The 21,632-nt window shown below is 48.6% G+C and overlaps 6 protein-coding genes and 1 pseudogene across 6 annotated transcripts; all 7 read left to right on the top strand.

Annotated features, from left to right (window-relative positions):
* The first annotated feature begins 870 nt into the window (after window positions 1-870).
* Window positions 871-1,551, top strand: LOC134752352 (late histone H1-like). The gene has a single exon (XM_063688033.1). The coding sequence runs from the start codon at window positions 871-873 to the stop codon at window positions 1,549-1,551; it is 681 nt and encodes a 226-aa protein (XP_063544103.1).
* Window positions 1,552-2,305: 754 nt separating this feature from the next.
* On the top strand, window positions 2,306-2,680 carry LOC134752365 (histone H2A). Its single transcript, XM_063688045.1, has one exon. The coding sequence runs from the start codon at window positions 2,306-2,308 to the stop codon at window positions 2,678-2,680; it is 375 nt and encodes a 124-aa protein (XP_063544115.1).
* Window positions 2,681-6,509: 3,829 nt separating this feature from the next.
* On the top strand, window positions 6,510-6,887 carry LOC134752240 (histone H2B). Its single transcript, XM_063687868.1, has one exon. The coding sequence runs from the start codon at window positions 6,510-6,512 to the stop codon at window positions 6,885-6,887; it is 378 nt and encodes a 125-aa protein (XP_063543938.1).
* A 1,003-nt stretch (window positions 6,888-7,890) lies between these two features.
* On the top strand, window positions 7,891-21,238 carry LOC134752433 (uncharacterized; annotated as a pseudogene).
* On the top strand, window positions 11,319-11,999 carry LOC134752039 (late histone H1-like). Its single transcript, XM_063687600.1, has one exon. It carries the CDS (start codon window positions 11,319-11,321, stop codon window positions 11,997-11,999), a length of 681 nt encoding a protein of 226 aa, XP_063543670.1.
* Window positions 12,754-13,128, top strand: LOC134752041 (histone H2A). The gene has a single exon (XM_063687602.1). The coding sequence runs from the start codon at window positions 12,754-12,756 to the stop codon at window positions 13,126-13,128; it is 375 nt and encodes a 124-aa protein (XP_063543672.1).
* On the top strand, window positions 19,447-19,824 carry LOC134752040 (histone H2B). The gene has a single exon (XM_063687601.1). The coding sequence runs from the start codon at window positions 19,447-19,449 to the stop codon at window positions 19,822-19,824; it is 378 nt and encodes a 125-aa protein (XP_063543671.1).
* Window positions 21,239-21,632: the final 394 nt, after the last annotated feature.

Raw genomic sequence — 21,632 nt, 5'->3', positions numbered from 1 at the left:
AATTATTATAAATAAATACGCCGGACCAAAAACTAAATAAATCTAAACGACGACCTACACGAGACTCTTACCTACTACGATGCCCGCACGCACGTGTCGCGCTGTATGATCCTCGTAGAAGAAGAGAGTTTAACTATACGAATTATAATAATATTCATTAATACGATATCTTAATGTATAATATAACATAACATAATTATTTAAATTTAATATAAAGTACCTATCCCGTTTTACGTCGGTACCGGCAGAGAGCAAACCACTGAACGTAGGCAATGCAATCCAAGTCGCGGTACGGCTGTTTTACGACAGTGAAGACAACAAGTCAAAATAACATTATAAATATAATTTTCTAATGTTGTTATTGTGTCACATCTATCTATGGTATCTTCGCATTTAACTGGAGGACACATAATAGTGTTAGATGTGATTTTAATTAAGAAAAATCACTTTTTAAACTGACCCGAGGTGTCCGCAACCTATAATACCAAAAGTAAAGTTCTCTCATTCGTTTATCGGCGTTCCAAATCCTAAAACTTCTATTAAAATACGTATATCAATTCATAAAGAATGTATATGTGCAATTTTATTATAATCATTATAATATAATTCACTATAAATTTAGTTTAATCATAAACGAGTAAGTGAAAACTTGGAAGTGTTATTACGAGAAAACGTCCCGCGACATGAGGGTCTGCGTTACGGTTAAGCCGGAGTATATATAAAAAGTGGCGCCCCCAATAAGCCGTGTTTAGTACTCGCCAGCGCAGCGCTCCGCTTACACGCGTCCGCTGTATTCTCTTTGCGCAGTTTGTGCGATTTACTAATTTACTTTACTTACTTACTTGACGATTAATAAATAAATAAATAAATATGGCCGACACCGCAGTTGCTGCCGACGCTCCCGCCCCGGCGACGCCCGCGAAGAAGCCTAAGGCGTCCGCCTCCGCTGGCGCTAAGAAGCCTAAGGCGAAACCCACCCACCCTAAGACGTCCGAGATGGTTAACAGCGCCATCAAGGAGTTGAAGGAGAGAAGCGGTTCGTCCCTGCAGGCTATCAAGAAGTACATCGCCGCCCAGTACAAGGTCGACGCCGAGAAGCTGGCCCCTTTCATCAGAAAATATCTTAAGAGCGCAGTCGAATCCGGCGCACTCATTCAGACCAAAGGCAAGGGCGCGTCCGGCTCCTTCAAACTGGAGTCGAAGTCATCATCGGCCGGCAAGAAGCCCGCCGCGGCCAAGAAATCTAGCGCCGCTAAATCTTCAGCCGCCGCTAAGAAGCCCGCCGCAGCTAAGCCCGCTAAGGCGAAGAAGGCCGCTGCGTCCCCGGCCAAGCCTAAGGCCGCCACGAAGGACAAGAAGGCTGCCGCCGCCAAGAAGAAGCCCGCCGCGAAGAAACCTTCCACCCCCGCCAAGGGCAAGAGCGCCGCCGCGCCTAAGGCCAAGAAGACCGCGAAGCCGCCGACCAAGAAGCCTAAAGCTCCCAAGCCCAAGAAGGCCGCGGCCGCTCCCAAAGCGAAGCCCGCCGCCAAGAAGGCTGCCTCGAAGAAGTAAGAAGACTGCGTCACATTGTCGTCGTCGTACTTACATCGGCCGTGATGGTGGAGGATATGTCGATTGTCGTCGCTATATATCGTATATACGACGACGTGTCGCCTGTTCACACGCCTCTCGTCATACGCCTGTGCGCGTTAAACGCACATCAAAAAGCCCTTTTCAGGGCTAACAAATTTATTCAAAGGTTCATATCGCCTCTGTTTCATTGCAATAAGCACACACACACATACATACACGAGTCGATCGATCGCAATCAATATAAAAAGTCAATCTCAAATCGAGTCTTATGGCAAAAGTCTCAAGATTATTGATGATCTCACTGATAAGACTGATTAGGTTAGGTTTTCATGAATACTTACACAGAATATTTTCTTATCGATGGTGAATGATGATAAATATAACTGTATTATTTGAAGTCTTAGATTTACAACAACAACAACTACATAAATATAAGTATATAATTTACGGAATATTTTTTGTTAATTGTGTCATTTTTATTAGGTATACTTTGATGTATAAATTGAAATGTTTTTATTTTATATCTATCTCTTTCTAATTTGCGCTCTTGCACGCGACTCGTTGATTGGTCGATCGGGCTCGTGTTATGTCGGCTCGTTGTATCCCCACTATCAGCGTACACCGTGAACGTATAAAATAAAGGCAACTACTAAAAAAGAGCGTATACACTCGCAAGCAAGCAATCGTGCTCTCGTTTCGTGTGTGTAAACTAAACTTAAATCTCTCTTTAAACATGTCTGGACGCGGTAAAGGTGGCAAGGTTAAGGGAAAGGCAAAGTCCCGTTCTAACCGTGCCGGACTTCAGTTCCCCGTCGGTCGTATCCACAGGCTTCTACGCAAGGGCAACTACGCCGAGCGCGTCGGTGCCGGTGCCCCGGTGTACCTAGCCGCCGTCATGGAGTACCTGGCCGCTGAGGTTCTCGAGTTGGCAGGCAACGCCGCTCGCGACAACAAGAAGACCAGGATCATCCCTAGGCATCTCCAGCTGGCGATCCGCAACGACGAGGAGTTGAACAAGCTCCTCTCCGGTGTGACCATCGCCCAGGGTGGTGTGCTGCCTAACATTCAGGCCGTGCTCCTGCCCAAGAAGACCGAGAAGAAGGCTTAAGTGTACTCACTTCTCATCAGGCTACATCTCTAGCGGTAACACCCGGCGTTTGGTGAATGTGGCCTCTGTTATATTCCCGCCCGAGTGACCGTTACAAAAGGCCCTTTTCAGGGCCACAATATGATTCTGTGATAACGTTGTAAGTTTCATGGCATAACGCATACGTGTATGATGTCATTCGATCGATCAATATAATTATATCATATACATATATATGAACGATGAATGAATGAATGAATGTTATTACTTACGGTAAGTAGATAATTCTGAATTCTAATAAGATTATTTTTCTGATTGCAAAACACATCACTACACACGTCTCTATATGAGAGACTTGAGACATCGTTTCGTCAAGAAGTATAATAAATAAACGACAAATAAAGGTAATGTGATGGCTCAGAGCTATTACTTGCTCATCTACAGCAGTGTGTCACTGTAACAACAACAACAATAGTAAATAAACATAAAGCTATATACATTTAAATAATATAATTGTTATCCGCCTACGGTTTTGAACAAAACTGATGATGGTATAATCTATACGGCATTTGATATATTTTATAATCAAAATAATAATACCTATATGTAAGTAATATCAATACGCGCTCTCACTCCCCACCATGCCGACCGACGATACTAATGATGCACGAACGCTATTGGTCGATATACCGCGAGCGCGACGCTCGATCTTTAATCCCCTATTTCCCGTTCTCCGCTTTAACAAAATGAGCGCAACTTAGTACGAAATTTTTCCCCGCCACTGACTAACATGGAAGTGTCGGTCTGCCGCATATCGATGGAAGGTCATCCCCCAATATCGATTGCGTCAACCTACCTTTCACCACAACGCGACATACTTCAGACTGACCTTGATAGGCTCGCCTCCTTAGGTCCTTCGGTCATCGTGGCCGGAGACCTAAACAGTAAGCATGTTCAATGGGGATGCGTGGCATCCAACCCCAACGGCATCCGACTCAATCGTCTCTTGCTCGAAAGCATCCCTTTCGATCTCCTCACTCCCCTTGAACCCACTCACTATCCCCATAACGTAGAACACCGACCCGACATACTTGACATAGCACTCCTAAAGAACGTAGGGTTAACCCTGCGTTCTATAGAAGTGGTACACGAACTAAACTCCGATCACAGGCCGGTCCTTTTGAGACTCGGGCCGCACCCTAATCATGCACCTCCTACCAGGACAGTTGTGGACTGGGATCAGGTAGCGCGTGGTCTCCTAAAGACAGATTCTCCCCTGTTAAGAGCCATCCCCGACAACATTACCACAACTCAACAGACAGACGAAGCGATCGACCTTTTCACCAACTACCTCAACGCTGTAAAAAGCGAGGCCTCAAGGGAGGTGTCGGCCGAGGACATCCAACGCCGCCCTCTGCCTAGGGAGCTGAGAGAGTTGGTGACTAGGAAAAATCGTGCTATCAGGACTTACTCTAACTGGCCTTCCCCCGAAAACCGTCAAATCCTGAAGGACTTGTGCCGCGAGTCCAAGCAGCGAATTGCCGAATTTCGGGAGAACTCGTTCAGGGATCTGATGGGTGAGATAAAGCCTAGTCATCTGGCGTACTGGAAACTAGCTAGATCTCTCAAATCAGATGCCGTTTGGTCTACTCCCCCCTTGGATCGCCCGGATCACCCGACCCCCGCGTTCGAGGACGACGAGAAAGCCGAATGCCTTGCGAGTAGCTTAGAGTCCCAATGTACGCCCAGCCTCCTGCCTGCCGATGAAGCCCACGTCGAGAGGGTGAATTCCGAGGTGGACAGGAGATCGCGTCTCCCAGTAACTTCACCTTTCGTTCCGGTGTCGGTTGAGGAAGTCAGCTCCCGCGTAAGGTATCTGCGTGTTCGGAAGTCTCCGGGTGCGGATGGCATTTCCAACCGCATGCTGAGACTTTTGCCCGCGCATCTACTGCTCGTTTTGGTCGGCATCTTCAATGCCGCCCTGACCAATTGTCACTTTCCAGCCGCGTGGAAACGTGCAACGGTCATCGGAATTCCGAAACCGGGTAAACCCCGTACGTCTGCGTCCTCTTACAGGCCGATTAGCTTACTTAGTTCCGTCGCGAAGCTATTCGAGCGAATCCTTATTACTAGGATTCTTAACTTCACGGTCGCAAATTCAATCGTCATTGACGAACAGTTCGGGTTCCGCGCAGGGCACTCGTGTGTCCAGCAGGTGCACCGCCTCACGGAGCACATCTTAGACGGCTTCTCACGGCTAAGTGGGGTAAAGACTGGTGCGATCTTTCTTGACGTAGCAAAAGCCTTCGACAAGGTCTGGCATAACGGGCTGATATACAAGTTATATCAGATCGGAATGCCGGATAGACTCGTACTCATAATACGAGATTTCCTTACGGACAGAAGCTTTTGCTACAGATTGGAGGGAACGCTATCAGCCCCACACCCCATTAGGGCAGGAGTCCCGCAAGGCTCCGTCCTCTCTCCTACGCTTTATTCGTTGTTCACAAATGACATTCCAAGACACCCGATGGTGCAACTTGGTCTGTTTGCTGATGACACCGCGCTTTTCACGTCTCACGTTCGTCGCGACCTTATCCGGAAATACCTCCAGGAGGCAATCATCGACCTCGGTCAATGGTTTCGTCTTTGGCGTATTGAAGTCAATCCGGATAAGAGCGCGGCTATCATATTCCACCCTACTTTCACCGCGCCGGTCGAAAGGAAGGTGGAACCGGTACGGCTATTTGACCAACCCATCCCGTGGGTGAACGAGGTCAAATATCTCGGCGTCACACTCGACCGTCGGCTGACTTTCCGAAACCACATCCGTAGGGTACGTAACAGAGCGCTGTTCGTATTAGGAAGGCTCGGGTCGATGATTAACAAGTTTAGTAAAATGTCACTTAGAAATAAGCTGACCCTTTACAAGACTTGTGTTCGTCCAATCATGACATACTCAAGTGTGGCATTCTCACACGTGAGTATGTCAAGTCTCAAGCCGCTTCAGGTCGTTCAAAATCGTTTCCTCCGTAGGGCGACTGGTGCCCCGTGGTACCAGACGAACCTCAGTTTGCACCGTGACTCGGGGCTTAACTCCATTTACGGTTTCTTTAAGCAGACTTCGCGGCGTTACTTTGATAACGCTCCGCACCATAGAAATCCGTTAGTTAGGAAGGCTGCGAACTACGTTCCCACTCCTCCACCTCCCCCCTCTGAAGTAACCCGATCCACACTGATTAGGGGACGCTCGGTCCGTCGTCCCAGGCACACACTCACGGATCCGGACGACGCAATCTCAGCGTCCATCGCTAGGATGGCCGCTGAGCGTGCGGCGTCCATCGCGGACACAACGCGTACACAAAGGCTTGCCCGCCGGCGGGGACGTCCACCACGCGACCACATCGACACATTCAGTCCGTTATCAACCCGGTACCGCCGCGTACCGGTTAGCATCATTCCGACAGTCGTCGGGCCTAGCTGAGTTTCTTGCTGGAGTCTTCTCGGCTAGGCTAGGTTGTAGCGAACCAGCGACAAAACTCCCATTAGCTCGATTCCCTTTACACCCTCAGATCAGGTTGAGACCGCTCAACCGATCTGCGCTGGAGCGAAAACTCTTTAGGAGTATTCCAGCGTAGCAAAAACCGTCTCGTGTGATGCGGAAGGGTCCTGGATTTTCCCCAGGCTACCATCCCCCCACACAGTCCTACCGCTCTACTTGCCCCCCCCTGCAATAGAGCCCAAGTCAGGTTCAAAAAAAAAAAAAAAAAAAAAAAAAAAAAAAAAAAAAAAAAACGAAATTTTTATTCTCAGTTCGACTATCGTACTGTAAGCATCTAACTATATCACAATGCCACCCAAGACTAGCGGTAAGGCCGCCAAGAAATCCGGCAAGGCCCAGAAGAACATCTCCAAGTCGGACTCGAAGAAAAAGAAGAAGCATAAGCGCAAGGAGAGCTACGCCATTTACATCTACAAGGTGCTCAAGCAGGTCCACCCCGACACCGGTATCTCCAGCAAGGCCATGTCGATCATGAACTCTTTCGTGAACGACATCTTCGAGCGCATCGCCGCCGAGGCCTCCCGCCTCGCTCACTACAACAAGAGGTCCACCATCACCAGCAGGGAGGTGCAGACATCCGTGAGGCTCTTGCTGCCCGGTGAGCTCGCCAAGCACGCCGTCAGTGAAGGCACCAAGGCCGTCACCAAGTACACCAGCTCCAAGTAAGCGTCCGTCGTTCCTCGTATGCTATCTGTCTTCTCAATACACTTTTAGTGTAATGGGTTTAGGTAGTTCGTATTGCGACACGACACGCTGCGAGAGTGTGGTTTGTACAACAACCAAAAAGGCCCTTTTCAGGGCCACAAATACGTTCTGAATATATAATATAAGAAGTTTCTAGATAGCCGTGCATACGGTGTCAATCGGTATCAACACGAAAGTTGTATCAACATGTAAGAGTATTAAATAAGGAATCAACAATACACACATACACTTAGTGTATGCATATGTGTAACGTGAGACGTTATGGATATTAAATTTAGGTTAGGTTTTTATAAAATAAGTAGTTATGTTAGGTTTCGCGGAGTTAGGTTAGGTTTTGAATGACATTATAAAAAAAAGTTAGGTTTGATCGGTTTGAACTTTGACCTAACCTAACCTAACTCGATCAAACCTAACTCCGCGAAACCAAACATAACCTGACATTATAAAAAAAAGTTAGGTTAGGTTTTGAGTGACAAAAAAAAAAAACCTAACCTAACTTTGACCTAACCTAACCTAACTCGATCAAACCTAACTCCGCGAAACCTAACATAACCTGACCTAACTTATAAACCTATTTTATAAAATACTAACCTAACTTTAATAACCTGACCTAACTCGATTGAACCGGCTATCGAGGCGAATTTCGATAGCGATGACTGTTATTTAAATGAAATATATGTATGTATGTATGTATGTATGTATTTATTTATTTATTTATTTATTAATTAATATTTCAATTATATTATTGTTATTCTAATCAGAAATTTTGTGTTGGTGAGAAAGGAAGAGGGGCGAGGGGGACGTGTATGTGAATTTTATAGCCCTCTCGCTCACACGGACACTAACCCCGTCCCTTTCCGACCAGCCAGCACGTATAAATAGCGACTCGCTGGCGAAAAATCGCTTATTCCCTCTCGTGACTCGTTAACGTAACGTACACGCACGCGTATTATTATTATTCACAATGGCCCGTACCAAGCAGACCGCTCGTAAATCCACCGGTGGTAAAGCGCCCCGCAAACAGCTCGCCACCAAGGCGGCCCGCAAGAGCGCGCCCGCCACCGGCGGCGTCAAGAAGCCCCATCGTTACAGGCCCGGCACCGTCGCCCTCCGTGAGATCCGTCGCTACCAGAAGAGCACTGAGCTTCTGATCCGCAAGCTGCCCTTCCAGCGTCTGGTGCGTGAGATCGCTCAGGACTTCAAGACCGATCTGCGCTTCCAGAGCTCTGCCGTTATGGCTCTCCAGGAGGCCAGCGAGGCTTACCTCGTCGGTCTCTTCGAGGACACCAATCTGTGCGCTATCCACGCCAAGCGTGTGACCATCATGCCCAAGGACATCCAGCTGGCTCGCAGGATCCGCGGTGAACGTGCCTAAACCACCACGTTTAAACTGGCACGGAGCAACATCACAGGACGCAGTCTGCGCGAACGCATACGGTTACATTATATGTATTATTTTGTACCACGCGTTTTGCGTCTGGACGTGCGAACGTGACGCTTCTGTCAGTCATATATCAAAAGGCCCTTTTCAGGGCCACACATGATTCTAAAATTCACAATTGTTTCTTTGAACAAACACTTGCGTAGATAAATCGATCGATCGATCACTGCATGGTCATTACGAAAAAAAAAAAAAAAAAAATATATATATATAATTTACACATAACCAACCGTACACAAAATGTACGGAGGTATATATGAAATTTAACTGCAATACACGAAATACTACTATACTGTAAGGATTATTTAAGAAAGAACTTATTTCCTATAATAATAGGAGTTAACACACTAATAGATTGGAAAGTAAATTAAAATCGTCACGTGACTCTCATATTAAGCGCTATTTTATTATATCGACAAAATTATTACCACTGATTGAATGCTTACAAAAATATTAGAGGAGAAGAATCCTTCACAAGAGGATCTAATCCGTAAGCCGGCCGCCGTTTTTATAGTATATATTATCCCCTACGTCTAAACCTAAGTATCCAAAATTAATTTAAATATCATATAATATGAAATTATTTATCAATAGGTATATATAATATTATATTTCTTTAGATATATGAAAAGTAAGTCAAATAATAATGCTCTGATATATCTTACCCCGTCCCCCGTCGCCCCGCAATAGGGTAAAACGTATAAATAGCGGCAAAATGATGGCTAGCTAGCTATTCCACTCGTGTCGACGCGCGGCGCAAGTCGTGTGTTGAGTATTCCGTTCGAGAAGTCTAATCTCTACTACAACAAGTCGCAATGACCGGTCGCGGTAAGGGAGGTAAAGGTCTGGGGAAAGGAGGAGCCAAGCGCCACAGGAAGGTGCTCCGTGATAACATCCAGGGTATCACCAAGCCCGCCATCCGTCGTCTCGCCCGCAGAGGTGGCGTCAAGCGTATCTCCGGCCTGATCTACGAGGAGACCCGCGGCGTTCTCAAGGTGTTCCTCGAGAACGTGATCCGTGACGCGGTCACCTACACCGAGCACGCCAAGAGGAAGACCGTCACCGCCATGGACGTCGTCTACGCTCTGAAGCGTCAAGGCCGCACCCTCTACGGTTTCGGAGGTTAAGCGCTGCACTGTCAGCGTCGTCGCGCGCGATATCGTGTAATATGTACTAACGTGGGTATTACCGTATCGCGCAGACGCAAATAAAAAAAAAAAGGCCCTTTTCAGGGCCGCAAATAATTCTATGATACGATTACGATAAAAAGTTTCAGTAGCGACACAGACGGACAAACAATCGATCTCTACCCATCCTATGTTATCCAAAATATCTACTAAATAACTACTAATAATCTAGTATCGTCGTAGGTGGTACGTACATTTATTACAATTACTTACTTACCCGGCACCGCGCAACACTTCTAACTTCTACAGCGTCCAGCTCGTAAGCATCGCTTGTGCTAAGTATCTATTGATACCAGAGGAAGCGAAACAATCCAAAATTGAACCACGAGCGGTACATACAAAATTGGAATCTTGAGGGTTTCATCAACATTTTTAGTTTCACCACACCAACCCGAAGAAGAAAATATTAATTAACTGGTAAAAGATATATATATATATATTTTTTTTTTTTTTTTTTTTTTTTTTTTTTTTTTTTTTTTTTTTTTTAATAACACCATCATATACTTATAAACAATCACATGCAACCGCACACACCACATTTTACTTTACCCGCGAACCTCACCTGACCTGTGAGTGATCTGCTACTGATAATGACGACTAGTCGATGAACTGACCAATTAGATAAAGGATTCGCAAATAGTGCACAAAACGGACAGGGACACCCAACATCCCCGCACCCACTCACCTCACTTTACAAAAAAAAAAAAAAAAAAAAAAAAAAAAGAAAGTATAATATAAACACAGGTTTTAGACTTCTCGTGTTCCTATGATGATGAATACATAATATTTAGGTACTTACATATAATATATACATATCAACCTAAACAGATTTTTATGTCAAAATAATTTATATCGTTTGTTCCAATATCAACATTCAGATAATATCATACGTTAAATTATTATAAATAAATACGCCGGACCAAAAACTAAATAAATCTAAACGACGACCTACACGAGACTCTTACCTACTACGATGCCCGCACGCACGTGTCGCGCTGTATGATCCTCGTAGAAGAAGAGAGTTTAACTATACGAATTATAATAATATTCATTAATACGATATCTTAATGTATAATATAACATAACATAATTATTTAAATTTAATATAAAGTACCTATCCCGTTTTACGTCGGTACCGGCAGAGAGCAAACCACTGAACGTAGGCAATGCAATCCAAGTCGCGGTACGGCTGTTTTACGACAGTGAAGACAACAAGTCAAAATAACATTATAAATATAATTTTCTAATGTTGTTATTGTGTCACATCTATCTATGGTATCTTCGCATTTAACTGGAGGACACATAATAGTGTTAGATGTGATTTTAATTAAGAAAAATCACTTTTTAAACTGACCCGAGGTGTCCGCAACCTATAATACCAAAAGTAAAGTTCTCTCATTCGTTTATCGGCGTTCCAAATCCTAAAACTTCTATTAAAATACGTATATCAATTCATAAAGAATGTATATGTGCAATTTTATTATAATCATTATAATATAATTCACTATAAATTTAGTTTAATCATAAACGAGTAAGTGAAAACTTGGAAGTGTTATTACGAGAAAACGTCCCGCGACATGAGGGTCTGCGTTACGGTTAAGCCGGAGTATATATAAAAAGTGGCGCCCCCAATAAGCCGTGTTTAGTACTCGCCAGCGCAGCGCTCCGCTTACACGCGTCCGCTGTATTCTCTTTGCGCAGTTTGTGCGATTTACTAATTTACTTTACTTACTTACTTGACGATTAATAAATAAATAAATAAATATGGCCGACACCGCAGTTGCTGCCGACGCTCCCGCCCCGGCGACGCCCGCGAAGAAGCCTAAGGCGTCCGCCTCCGCTGGCGCTAAGAAGCCTAAGGCGAAACCCACCCACCCTAAGACGTCCGAGATGGTTAACAGCGCCATCAAGGAGTTGAAGGAGAGAAGCGGTTCGTCCCTGCAGGCTATCAAGAAGTACATCGCCGCCCAGTACAAGGTCGACGCCGAGAAGCTGGCCCCTTTCATCAGAAAATATCTTAAGAGCGCAGTCGAATCCGGCGCACTCATTCAGACCAAAGGCAAGGGCGCGTCCGGCTCCTTCAAACTGGAGTCGAAGTCATCATCGGCCGGCAAGAAGCCCGCCGCGGCCAAGAAATCTAGCGCCGCTAAATCTTCAGCCGCCGCTAAGAAGCCCGCCGCAGCTAAGCCCGCTAAGGCGAAGAAGGCCGCTGCGTCCCCGGCCAAGCCTAAGGCCGCCACGAAGGACAAGAAGGCTGCCGCCGCCAAGAAGAAGCCCGCCGCGAAGAAACCTTCCACCCCCGCCAAGGGCAAGAGCGCCGCCGCGCCTAAGGCCAAGAAGACCGCGAAGCCGCCGACCAAGAAGCCTAAAGCTCCCAAGCCCAAGAAGGCCGCGGCCGCTCCCAAAGCGAAGCCCGCCGCCAAGAAGGCTGCCTCGAAGAAGTAAGAAGACTGCGTCACATTGTCGTCGTCGTACTTACATCGGCCGTGATGGTGGAGGATATGTCGATTGTCGTCGCTATATATCGTATATACGACGACGTGTCGCCTGTTCACACGCCTCTCGTCATACGCCTGTGCGCGTTAAACGCACATCAAAAAGCCCTTTTCAGGGCTAACAAATTTATTCAAAGGTTCATATCGCCTCTGTTTCATTGCAATAAGCACACACACACATACATACACGAGTCGATCGATCGCAATCAATATAAAAAGTCAATCTCAAATCGAGTCTTATGGCAAAAGTCTCAAGATTATTGATGATCTCACTGATAAGACTGATTAGGTTAGGTTTTCATGAATACTTACACAGAATATTTTCTTATCGATGGTGAATGATGATAAATATAACTGTATTATTTGAAGTCTTAGATTTACAACAACAACAACTACATAAATATAAGTATATAATTTACGGAATATTTTTTGTTAATTGTGTCATTTTTATTAGGTATACTTTGATGTATAAATTGAAATGTTTTTATTTTATATCTATCTCTTTCTAATTTGCGCTCTTGCACGCGACTCGTTGATTGGTCGATCGGGCTCGTGTTATGTCGGCTCGTTGTATCCCCACTATCAGCGTACACCGTGAACGTATAAAATAAAGGCAACTACTAAAAAAGAGCGTATACACTCGCAAGCAAGCAATCGTGCTCTCGTTTCGTGTGTGTAAACTAAACTTAAATCTCTCTTTAAACATGTCTGGACGCGGTAAAGGTGGCAAGGTTAAGGGAAAGGCAAAGTCCCGTTCTAACCGTGCCGGACTTCAGTTCCCCGTCGGTCGTATCCACAGGCTTCTACGCAAGGGCAACTACGCCGAGCGCGTCGGTGCCGGTGCCCCGGTGTACCTAGCCGCCGTCATGGAGTACCTGGCCGCTGAGGTTCTCGAGTTGGCAGGCAACGCCGCTCGCGACAACAAGAAGACCAGGATCATCCCTAGGCATCTCCAGCTGGCGATCCGCAACGACGAGGAGTTGAACAAGCTCCTCTCCGGTGTGACCATCGCCCAGGGTGGTGTGCTGCCTAACATTCAGGCCGTGCTCCTGCCCAAGAAGACCGAGAAGAAGGCTTAAGTGTACTCACTTCTCATCAGGCTACATCTCTAGCGGTAACACCCGGCGTTTGGTGAATGTGGCCTCTGTTATATTCCCGCCCGAGTGACCGTTACAAAAGGCCCTTTTCAGGGCCACAATATGATTCTGTGATAACGTTGTAAGTTTCATGGCATAACGCATACGTGTATGATGTCATTCGATCGATCAATATAATTATATCATATACATATATATGAACGATGAATGAATGAATGAATGTTATTACTTACGGTAAGTAGATAATTCTGAATTCTAATAAGATTATTTTTCTGATTGCAAAACACATCACTACACACGTCTCTATATGAGAGACTTGAGACATCGTTTCGTCAAGAAGTATAATAAATAAACGACAAATAAAGGTAATGTGATGGCTCAGAGCTATTACTTGCTCATCTACAGCAGTGTGTCACTGTAACAACAACAACAATAGTAAATAAACATAAAGCTATATACATTTAAATAATATAATTGTTATCCGCCTACGGTTTTGAACAAAACTGATGATGGTATAATCTATACGGCATTTGATATATTTTATAATCAAAATAATAATACCTATATGTAAGTAATATCAATACGCGCTCTCACTCCCCACCATGCCGACCGACGATACTAATGATGCACGAACGCTATTGGTCGATATACCGCGAGCGCGACGCTCGATCTTTAATCCCCTATTTCCCGTTCTCCGCTTTAACAAAATGAGCGCAACTTAGTACGAAATTTTTAAAGGTAAGAGATGAGTCGCAACTGTGACGTTGACGGGAACGCACGCGCTTGAGCACGCTCTCGAGACTTACGCACCCTACCCAACTCACTAGTTGTCGTGTGTTAACGCCAGTGTTGTGCAAGTACATAATAAATAATAATAAAGGCGATTTATTATTATTTATTATTTTAAATTCAGTGGCCCCCAGTGTTGAAAAGACCTCGCTGAGATCGTTTGCTGGTGGAAACCTAACGGTGCCAACTAAAGCCACCAGGCGCTAGCGGGGCCGTTTGTCGGTGGTGCCACAAACGGGGTTTACAAGCCCAGTCTCAACCCACTGCCATCTGTATTTTATCTTGTGCTCACGCCTGTGTTAATTACAGGTCAACACGCCGACACCGCACACACACGCCACAGCCATGGGCATCTATAGGACGCCTACCAAGGGGACGGAGGCCACATCGGAGGAGGACTCGGCCGCGGCAGCGGCCTCGACGGGGGTGATGCGACCTCAGGCCAACGACCAGCTCACGCAAACCCCTTCTCCGGGCGTAACGGAGTGCACAAAGCCAAGGCGCTTACCAGCTTGTGGGAGCTACACGGGATCTTCGGCGTCAAGTGACTCGGAAGAGGACCTTGACTTCGAAGACTCCGTGGGGGGCTCCGACGAAGGCTTGGGCGCTGAGGCCAGATGCACCTCCGGAACGCCCGGGGACGGGGAGGCGGAGCAGTCAGCGACCAAACAGGTCCCAACACGTTGTGACTTGTCACGCGATGACTCATCGCCGCTTGACTTGTCACCACGTGGTGGTAATGCATTGCGCGCCGAGAGTCCGCTGCCGCCGCCGCAGCCGGCCGGCAACCTCATCACGCCGGCCAACTCACCGCATCGCCGCCAACAGTCACCTTGCCGCCCTCAGCCCGGCCTCGAGATGACCGGGGCCTCCTGGATGGCGATATTCGAGAAACTCGACAGAGTAGCTCGGGGATCGCTAGACAGTTGCACCCTCGGCCCGCTCGAGGCGGCGCTGCTCTCAACCCTGTTGACGCACTCTAGGGCGCGCCAACAGAAGAGGCGACGGGACGAGGACAGCCCGCCGGCACAGGAGGAAAAGCGGGAATGTAACCGCATCACTCCTGTGGCGCGCGGGCCTACTCAACCCGCCGTCTGCCCACAGGTCTCGCAGCCGATGGACACAATGGAGCCAGCTACACCCGCCGCCGGAGGCTCACAACAGCCACCGCCACGCAAAGTGCTATTACCCACGCCGGTAGTAAGCGCCAACGCGTACGCGGAAGCGGCCAAATCGCCACCTAAAACCGCCACTTCTCTGCCCACAGATACCGCAACCAGCAAGAAGAAGAAGCAGCAGGCGCCGCCCCCGACCAAGAAGGCCAAACCGCCCCAGATCCTGGCCGAGGTCCTCCCAGACCCGGCCCACCACCTGAGGGCCATCAACAAGCGTCTCGGTTTTGAGGCCAAAACCGAGAACGTCGAACCGACCGGGGTACGGTTCTATCCCAGGACCGGGGAGGAATACCGAGTGGTATTCTCCTACCTCAGCAGCGAGCAGGCCCTCGACCCGAGGATCCAGTTCGTCAAGCATCCGGAGAAGTCGACCCTACCAATGAAGGCTGCAATCCGCGGCCTACCGTCAAGCATGACGGTGCAGGACGTGAAGGACGCGTGCGAAACAGAGGGGTATACTGTATCACATGCACGCTTAATCTCCACAGGCAGAGGACGAGGAGGCACCATCTTCTTCGTCCAGCTCGACGGCACGGAGCGAGAGAACCCTGGTTTTCTGGACCTCACAAGCATCGCGAACATCAACACCAAGGTTCGTGTCGAACCTTGGAGAGGTAAACCCGGGCCACCGCAATGTTATCGGTGCCAGGGCTTTAGGCACTCTTCACAGGGATGCCATCGACCGGTGCGATGCGTGAAATGCGCCCTGCCGCACTTGTCACACCAGTGCACGCGACCGAGAGAGGAGCCAGCAACGTGCGCAAATTGCTACAAAGACCACCCGGGCAATCACAAGCAATGTGAGACATATTTACAGGAGCTGCGCAACTGGCGAGGGGGCACCCGCTCCTACTCACGCCGCCCGCCAACCCGCCGCCCGCAACGAGGCCCGGACACTAGGGCCTCGGACACGCCAAACCTGGTGGAGGAGTCTTCCACAGGTTCCCTAATGGCACCCGCCAACCTGCCGAGGCAACGCCAGCCCGGGCAACGCAGACTGCCGCAGCCACAACACAAACCGCAGAGGATGTCGCAAGCAGAGATCGACACCACAGCGTTGCGCAGGGACATAGTTGCCGCGGTGCAAACCGCGGTAACTGCGTCCCTGAAACCAACGCTAGACGAGGTAGTGTTAGCTATTAAGTCTCTGTCTAGGCCTGACCAAACTCAGGCCTAGCTCACCCCAGCAATAACGCAAGTTATTCGCCAGCTACACTCTTTTACGGCCTAAAAGAGAAAGATTTAAGAGTAGTATATTGGAACGCGCAGACATTAAACGGTAAACTTAATGATCTGCGCACTTTTCTCCACAGCCAAGACGTCGACATCATGCTGATTTGCGAGACAAAGTTGAAAGCGTCCAACACGCTTTCAGCCAGTGGGTACATCGTGTACCGCCTCGACCAGGCAAACCCGGAAACCGGGTACGCTTACCGAGGCCTAGCAGTCATTGTCAAGAGGACAATCATCCACCAAATGGTGGACATCGACCAGCCAGCCTCACTATCCGCACTGGGGATAGATATCAAACTACAAAGGCATAATCTGCGCTTGTTTGCTATCTACAGGCCCTGCGGACACTGCCGACCGGCAGAGATGCGCGCCGACCTCAAACGACTACTGGTGGACTCCCCCGTGCCGACCATCCTGGCCGGGGACTTCAACGCCGAGCATTCCGCTTGGAACTCCTCCGCGCACTCCCAAGCGGGAAACGTTATCTACCAGATCGTGGAGGACCTCGATCTGGTAGTGGGAGGGCCCTACGAGCCCACTCACTATCACGGCTCAGACGTGTACAACAGGGGCACCACCATCGACTTTGCGATCTCTCGCGGAGTCGATACACTCATGAGGCACCAGGTATTTTACGATCTCACATCCGACCATAGGCCGGTGCTCCTGACCATCGCAGACCAACCGACGACGAGACTCAACAGAGGACCCGGACGCCGCTACGACTGGACGGCTTTCACAGAAGCCATGGTAAATTCTCCCCGTACAGGTCCCATATCGACCGCAGAAGAGGTCGATGCAGCAGCAGCCACAATCACCGGAGACATCAAGGCGGCCCTAGCCGAGGCCACCCACATCATCCCGCCCACAGACCGGCGCAAACCGCTCCCGAGGCCGCTTCAAGCGCTTTTGGAGAAAAAGCGCTGGTACAGGAAACAGTGGCAAAGGACTAGGGCTCAGTCGGTAAAGACCGAGCTCAATCGTCTGGAGCGATTGTTAAAGGACAAACTCAACGAGCACAGAGCTGCAAGCTGGGAAGCGCACATCGATAGCCTAACCGATCACGTTCCTTCCATCCACAGGTTATGCAGACAACTCAGCTCGAAACCCGAGCCGATACACCCACTAGAGGACGACACCGACGGAATCCTGAAATACGCAGCCAAGGACAGAGCGGAAATACTCGCTCGCAGCCTTGAGCAGCAATTCAGGCCCTTCCCCGACACAGACCCGCAACACACAGCGGACATCGTACAGCACGTCCGAGACTATCTCAACGTGCCGGTCGAAACCCACGATGATCCAATCTACTTTTCTCCTTCACAGGTCAAGGCGACTATCAGGCACCACTGCAATCCGAAGAAGGCACCGGGCCCCGACGAGATCCCGAACATGGCGCTCCGCCAACTGCCGCTAAACACCTTAGCGGCAGTGGCGCGCCTGTTCAACGGGATCTTGCGGTCGGGGCACTTTCCCACCGTCTGGAAGACGGGACGGGTCATCGTCCTTCCCAAACCCGGGAAGGACAGAAGAAAGCCGGAGAGCTACCGGCCTATCACGTTGCTATGCAACTTATCAAAGGTATTCGAGAGGTTGCTGCTCCGGCACCTCTCGCCACACATCCAACCCAGGCCGGAGCAATTTGGTTTCAGGTCTCAACACTCCACCACGTTGCAGCTCACCCGTGTCCTACACCACATGGGCATGGCGCTCAACAAAAAGGAGTACACAGTCGCTGTCCTCCTAGACATGGAGAAAGCTTTTGACCGAGTCTGGCACGAAGGTCTAATATACAAACTTTCTCTGTCCACAGCACCCCGCCGCATCGTGAGAATCATCGCATCATTCCTAGCAGACCGACGCTTCCACGTACAAGTGGAAGGCACGGTGTCGCAGGACCGCCCAATACAGGCAGGAGTCCCCCAGGGGAGCTGCCTATCGCCCTCGTGCTATGCGCGCTACACCGACGACATACCAGTCGTAGGACAAGCGCAACTAGCCCTCTTTGCTGACGACGCCGCTTACTATGCTTCATCTTTTCAGATGCCGCATGCAGTCTCCAAGATCCAGCCGACGCTCGACGCCCTTCCTGACTGGCTCTCCAAATGGAGGCTATCAGTCAATGTGGGCAAAACGCAAGCGCTCATCACAGGGCAAGCGCGAGACTTGCCCGCACCTCCTTCTCTTTTAGGACAACCGCTCACGTGGTCACCCACAGTGAAATATCTGGGGGTGACCATAGACAGGCGGCTCACCATGCAGAAGCACACGGCGGAGACAATCAGACGAGCGAAAACCGCTCGAATGAACCTCCGCCCGGTTTTCTGCAGCAAGCTCCCTGTACGGACCAAAGTCGGTCTGTACAAAGCTTACGTCCGCTCTCGACTAACCTACGCTACACCAGCCTGGTATTCTTTCTGTTCCAGGTTCAACAAGCAGAGGATGAGGAGCCAGGAGACACTCTCGCTACGGACCATCGTCGCAGCAACCCGATTCGTCAGCAACGCAGCCATCGCCGAGTACCTGAAGTGGCGCAGCCTGGACGAGTTCATCGAGCGTCTCGCGCGGGTCATGTATGACCGCGCGGACAACTGCAGCCACGACCATCTACGAGGGATCGCGCCACACTACACACGACCACCGGACCTACACGGGGCTCGGCATCTCCCCCGAGCCCTCCTACACAACGACGACGACGACAACAACGAAGAAGAGGAAGAAGAAGACGTCGTCGACGACACAACAACACCACACACACTCGGATGACACCTACGAAGCACACGCCAGCCTAAACTGCCGGTCGCCTTCACTGCGGCCCCGAAACCTGGCCCCGCTCAAACGGTATCACCAGGCTAGGGGTTGCGGGGTTGGATAACGGCCGGTAGCGATAAAGCTGGCCTACACCGGATCGCACAGCCGTCCAAAAATCGACGGTGGAAGACCGCCCCACGAAGATGGGGCGCGAAAATAGATTCAGTCTCCGCAACAGGGATGTTGAAGAGACCCCTCACACCCTCCCAAAAGGGTATCGAGATGACATACAACGAACGAAATTTTTATTCTCAGTTCGACTATCGTACTGTAAGCATCTAACTATATCACAATGCCACCCAAGACTAGCGGTAAGGCCGCCAAGAAATCCGGCAAGGCCCAGAAGAACATCTCCAAGTCGGACTCGAAGAAAAAGAAGAAGCATAAGCGCAAGGAGAGCTACGCCATTTACATCTACAAGGTGCTCAAGCAGGTCCACCCCGACACCGGTATCTCCAGCAAGGCCATGTCGATCATGAACTCTTTCGTGAACGACATCTTCGAGCGCATCGCCGCCGAGGCCTCCCGCCTCGCTCACTACAACAAGAGGTCCACCATCACCAGCAGGGAGGTGCAGACATCCGTGAGGCTCTTGCTGCCCGGTGAGCTCGCCAAGCACGCCGTCAGTGAAGGCACCAAGGCCGTCACCAAGTACACCAGCTCCAAGTAAGCGTCCGTCGTTCCTCGTATGCTATCTGTCTTCTCAATACACTTTTAGTGTAATGGGTTTAGGTAGTTCGTATTGCGACACGACACGCTGCGAGAGTGTGGTTTGTACAACAACCAAAAAGGCCCTTTTCAGGGCCACAAATACGTTCTGAATATATAATATAAGAAGTTTCTAGATAGCCGTGCATACGGTGTCAATCGGTATCAACACGAAAGTTGTATCAACATGTAAGAGTATTAAATAAGGAATCAACAATACACACATACACTTAGTGTATGCATATGTGTAACGTGAGACGTTATGGATATTAAATTTAGGTTAGGTTTTTATAAAATAAGTAGTTATGTTAGGTTTCGCGGAGTTAGGTTAGGTTTTGAATGACATTATAAAAAAAAGTTAGGTTTGATCGGTTTGAACTTTGACCTAACCTAACCTAACTCGATCAAACCTAACTCCGCGAAACCAAACATAACCTGACATTATAAAAAAAAGTTAGGTTAGGTTTTGAGTGACAAAAAAAAAAAACCTAACCTAACTTTGACCTAACCTAACCTAACTCGATCAAACCTAACTCCGCGAAACCTAACATAACCTGACCTAACTTATAAACCTATTTTATAAAATACTAACCTAACTTTAATAACCTGACCTAACTCGATTGAACCGGCTATCGAGGCGAATTTCGATAGCGATGACTGTTATTTAAATGAAATATATGTATGTATGTATGTATGTATGTATTTATTTATTTATTTATTTATTAATTAATATTTCAATTATATTATTGTTATTCTAATCAGAAATTTTGTGTTGGTGAGAAAGGAAGAGGGGCGAGGGGGACGTGTATGTGAATTTTATAGCCCTCTCGCTCACACGGACACTAACCCCGTCCCTTTCCGACCAGCCAGCACGTATAAATAGCGACTCGCTGGCGAAAAATCGCTTATTCCCTCTCGTGACTCGTTAACGTAACGTACACGCACGCGTATTATTATTATTCACAATGGCCCGTACCAAGCAGACCGCTCGTAAATCCACCGGTGGTAAAGCGCCCCGCAAACAGCTCGCCACCAAGGCGGCCCGCAAGAGCGCGCCCGCCACCGGCGGCGTCAAGAAGCCCCATCGTTACAGGCCCGGCACCGTCGCCCTCCGTGAGATCCGTCGCTACCAGAAGAGCACTGAGCTTCTGATCCGCAAGCTGCCCTTCCAGCGTCTGGTGCGTGAGATCGCTCAGGACTTCAAGACCGATCTGCGCTTCCAGAGCTCTGCCGTTATGGCTCTCCAGGAGGCCAGCGAGGCTTACCTCGTCGGTCTCTTCGAGGACACCAATCTGTGCGCTATCCACGCCAAGCGTGTGACCATCATGCCCAAGGACATCCAGCTGGCTCGCAGGATCCGCGGTGAACGTGCCTAAACCACCACGTTTAAACTGGCACGGAGCAACATCACAGGACGCAGTCTGCGCGAACGCATACGGTTACATTATATGTATTATTTTGTACCACGCGTTTTGCGTCTGGACGTGCGAACGTGACGCTTCTGTCAGTCATATATCAAAAGGCCCTTTTCAGGGCCACACATGATTCTAAAATTCACAATTGTTTCTTTGAACAAACACTTGCGTAGATAAATCGATCGATCGATCACTGCATGGTCATTACGAAAAAAAAAAAAAAAAAAATATATATATATAATTTACACATAACCAACCGTACACAAAATGTACGGAGGTATATATGAAATTTAACTGCAATACACGAAATACTACTATACTGTAAGGATTATTTAAGAAAGAACTTATTTCCTAT

The sequence above is a fragment of the Cydia strobilella genome, chromosome 24 (assembly GCF_947568885.1).
Source record: "Cydia strobilella chromosome 24, ilCydStro3.1, whole genome shotgun sequence".
Classification (NCBI taxonomy): domain Eukaryota; kingdom Metazoa; phylum Arthropoda; class Insecta; order Lepidoptera; family Tortricidae; genus Cydia; species Cydia strobilella.
Note: the sequence above shows the minus strand (reverse complement) of the source record. Positions and strands in the feature narration are given on the sequence as shown.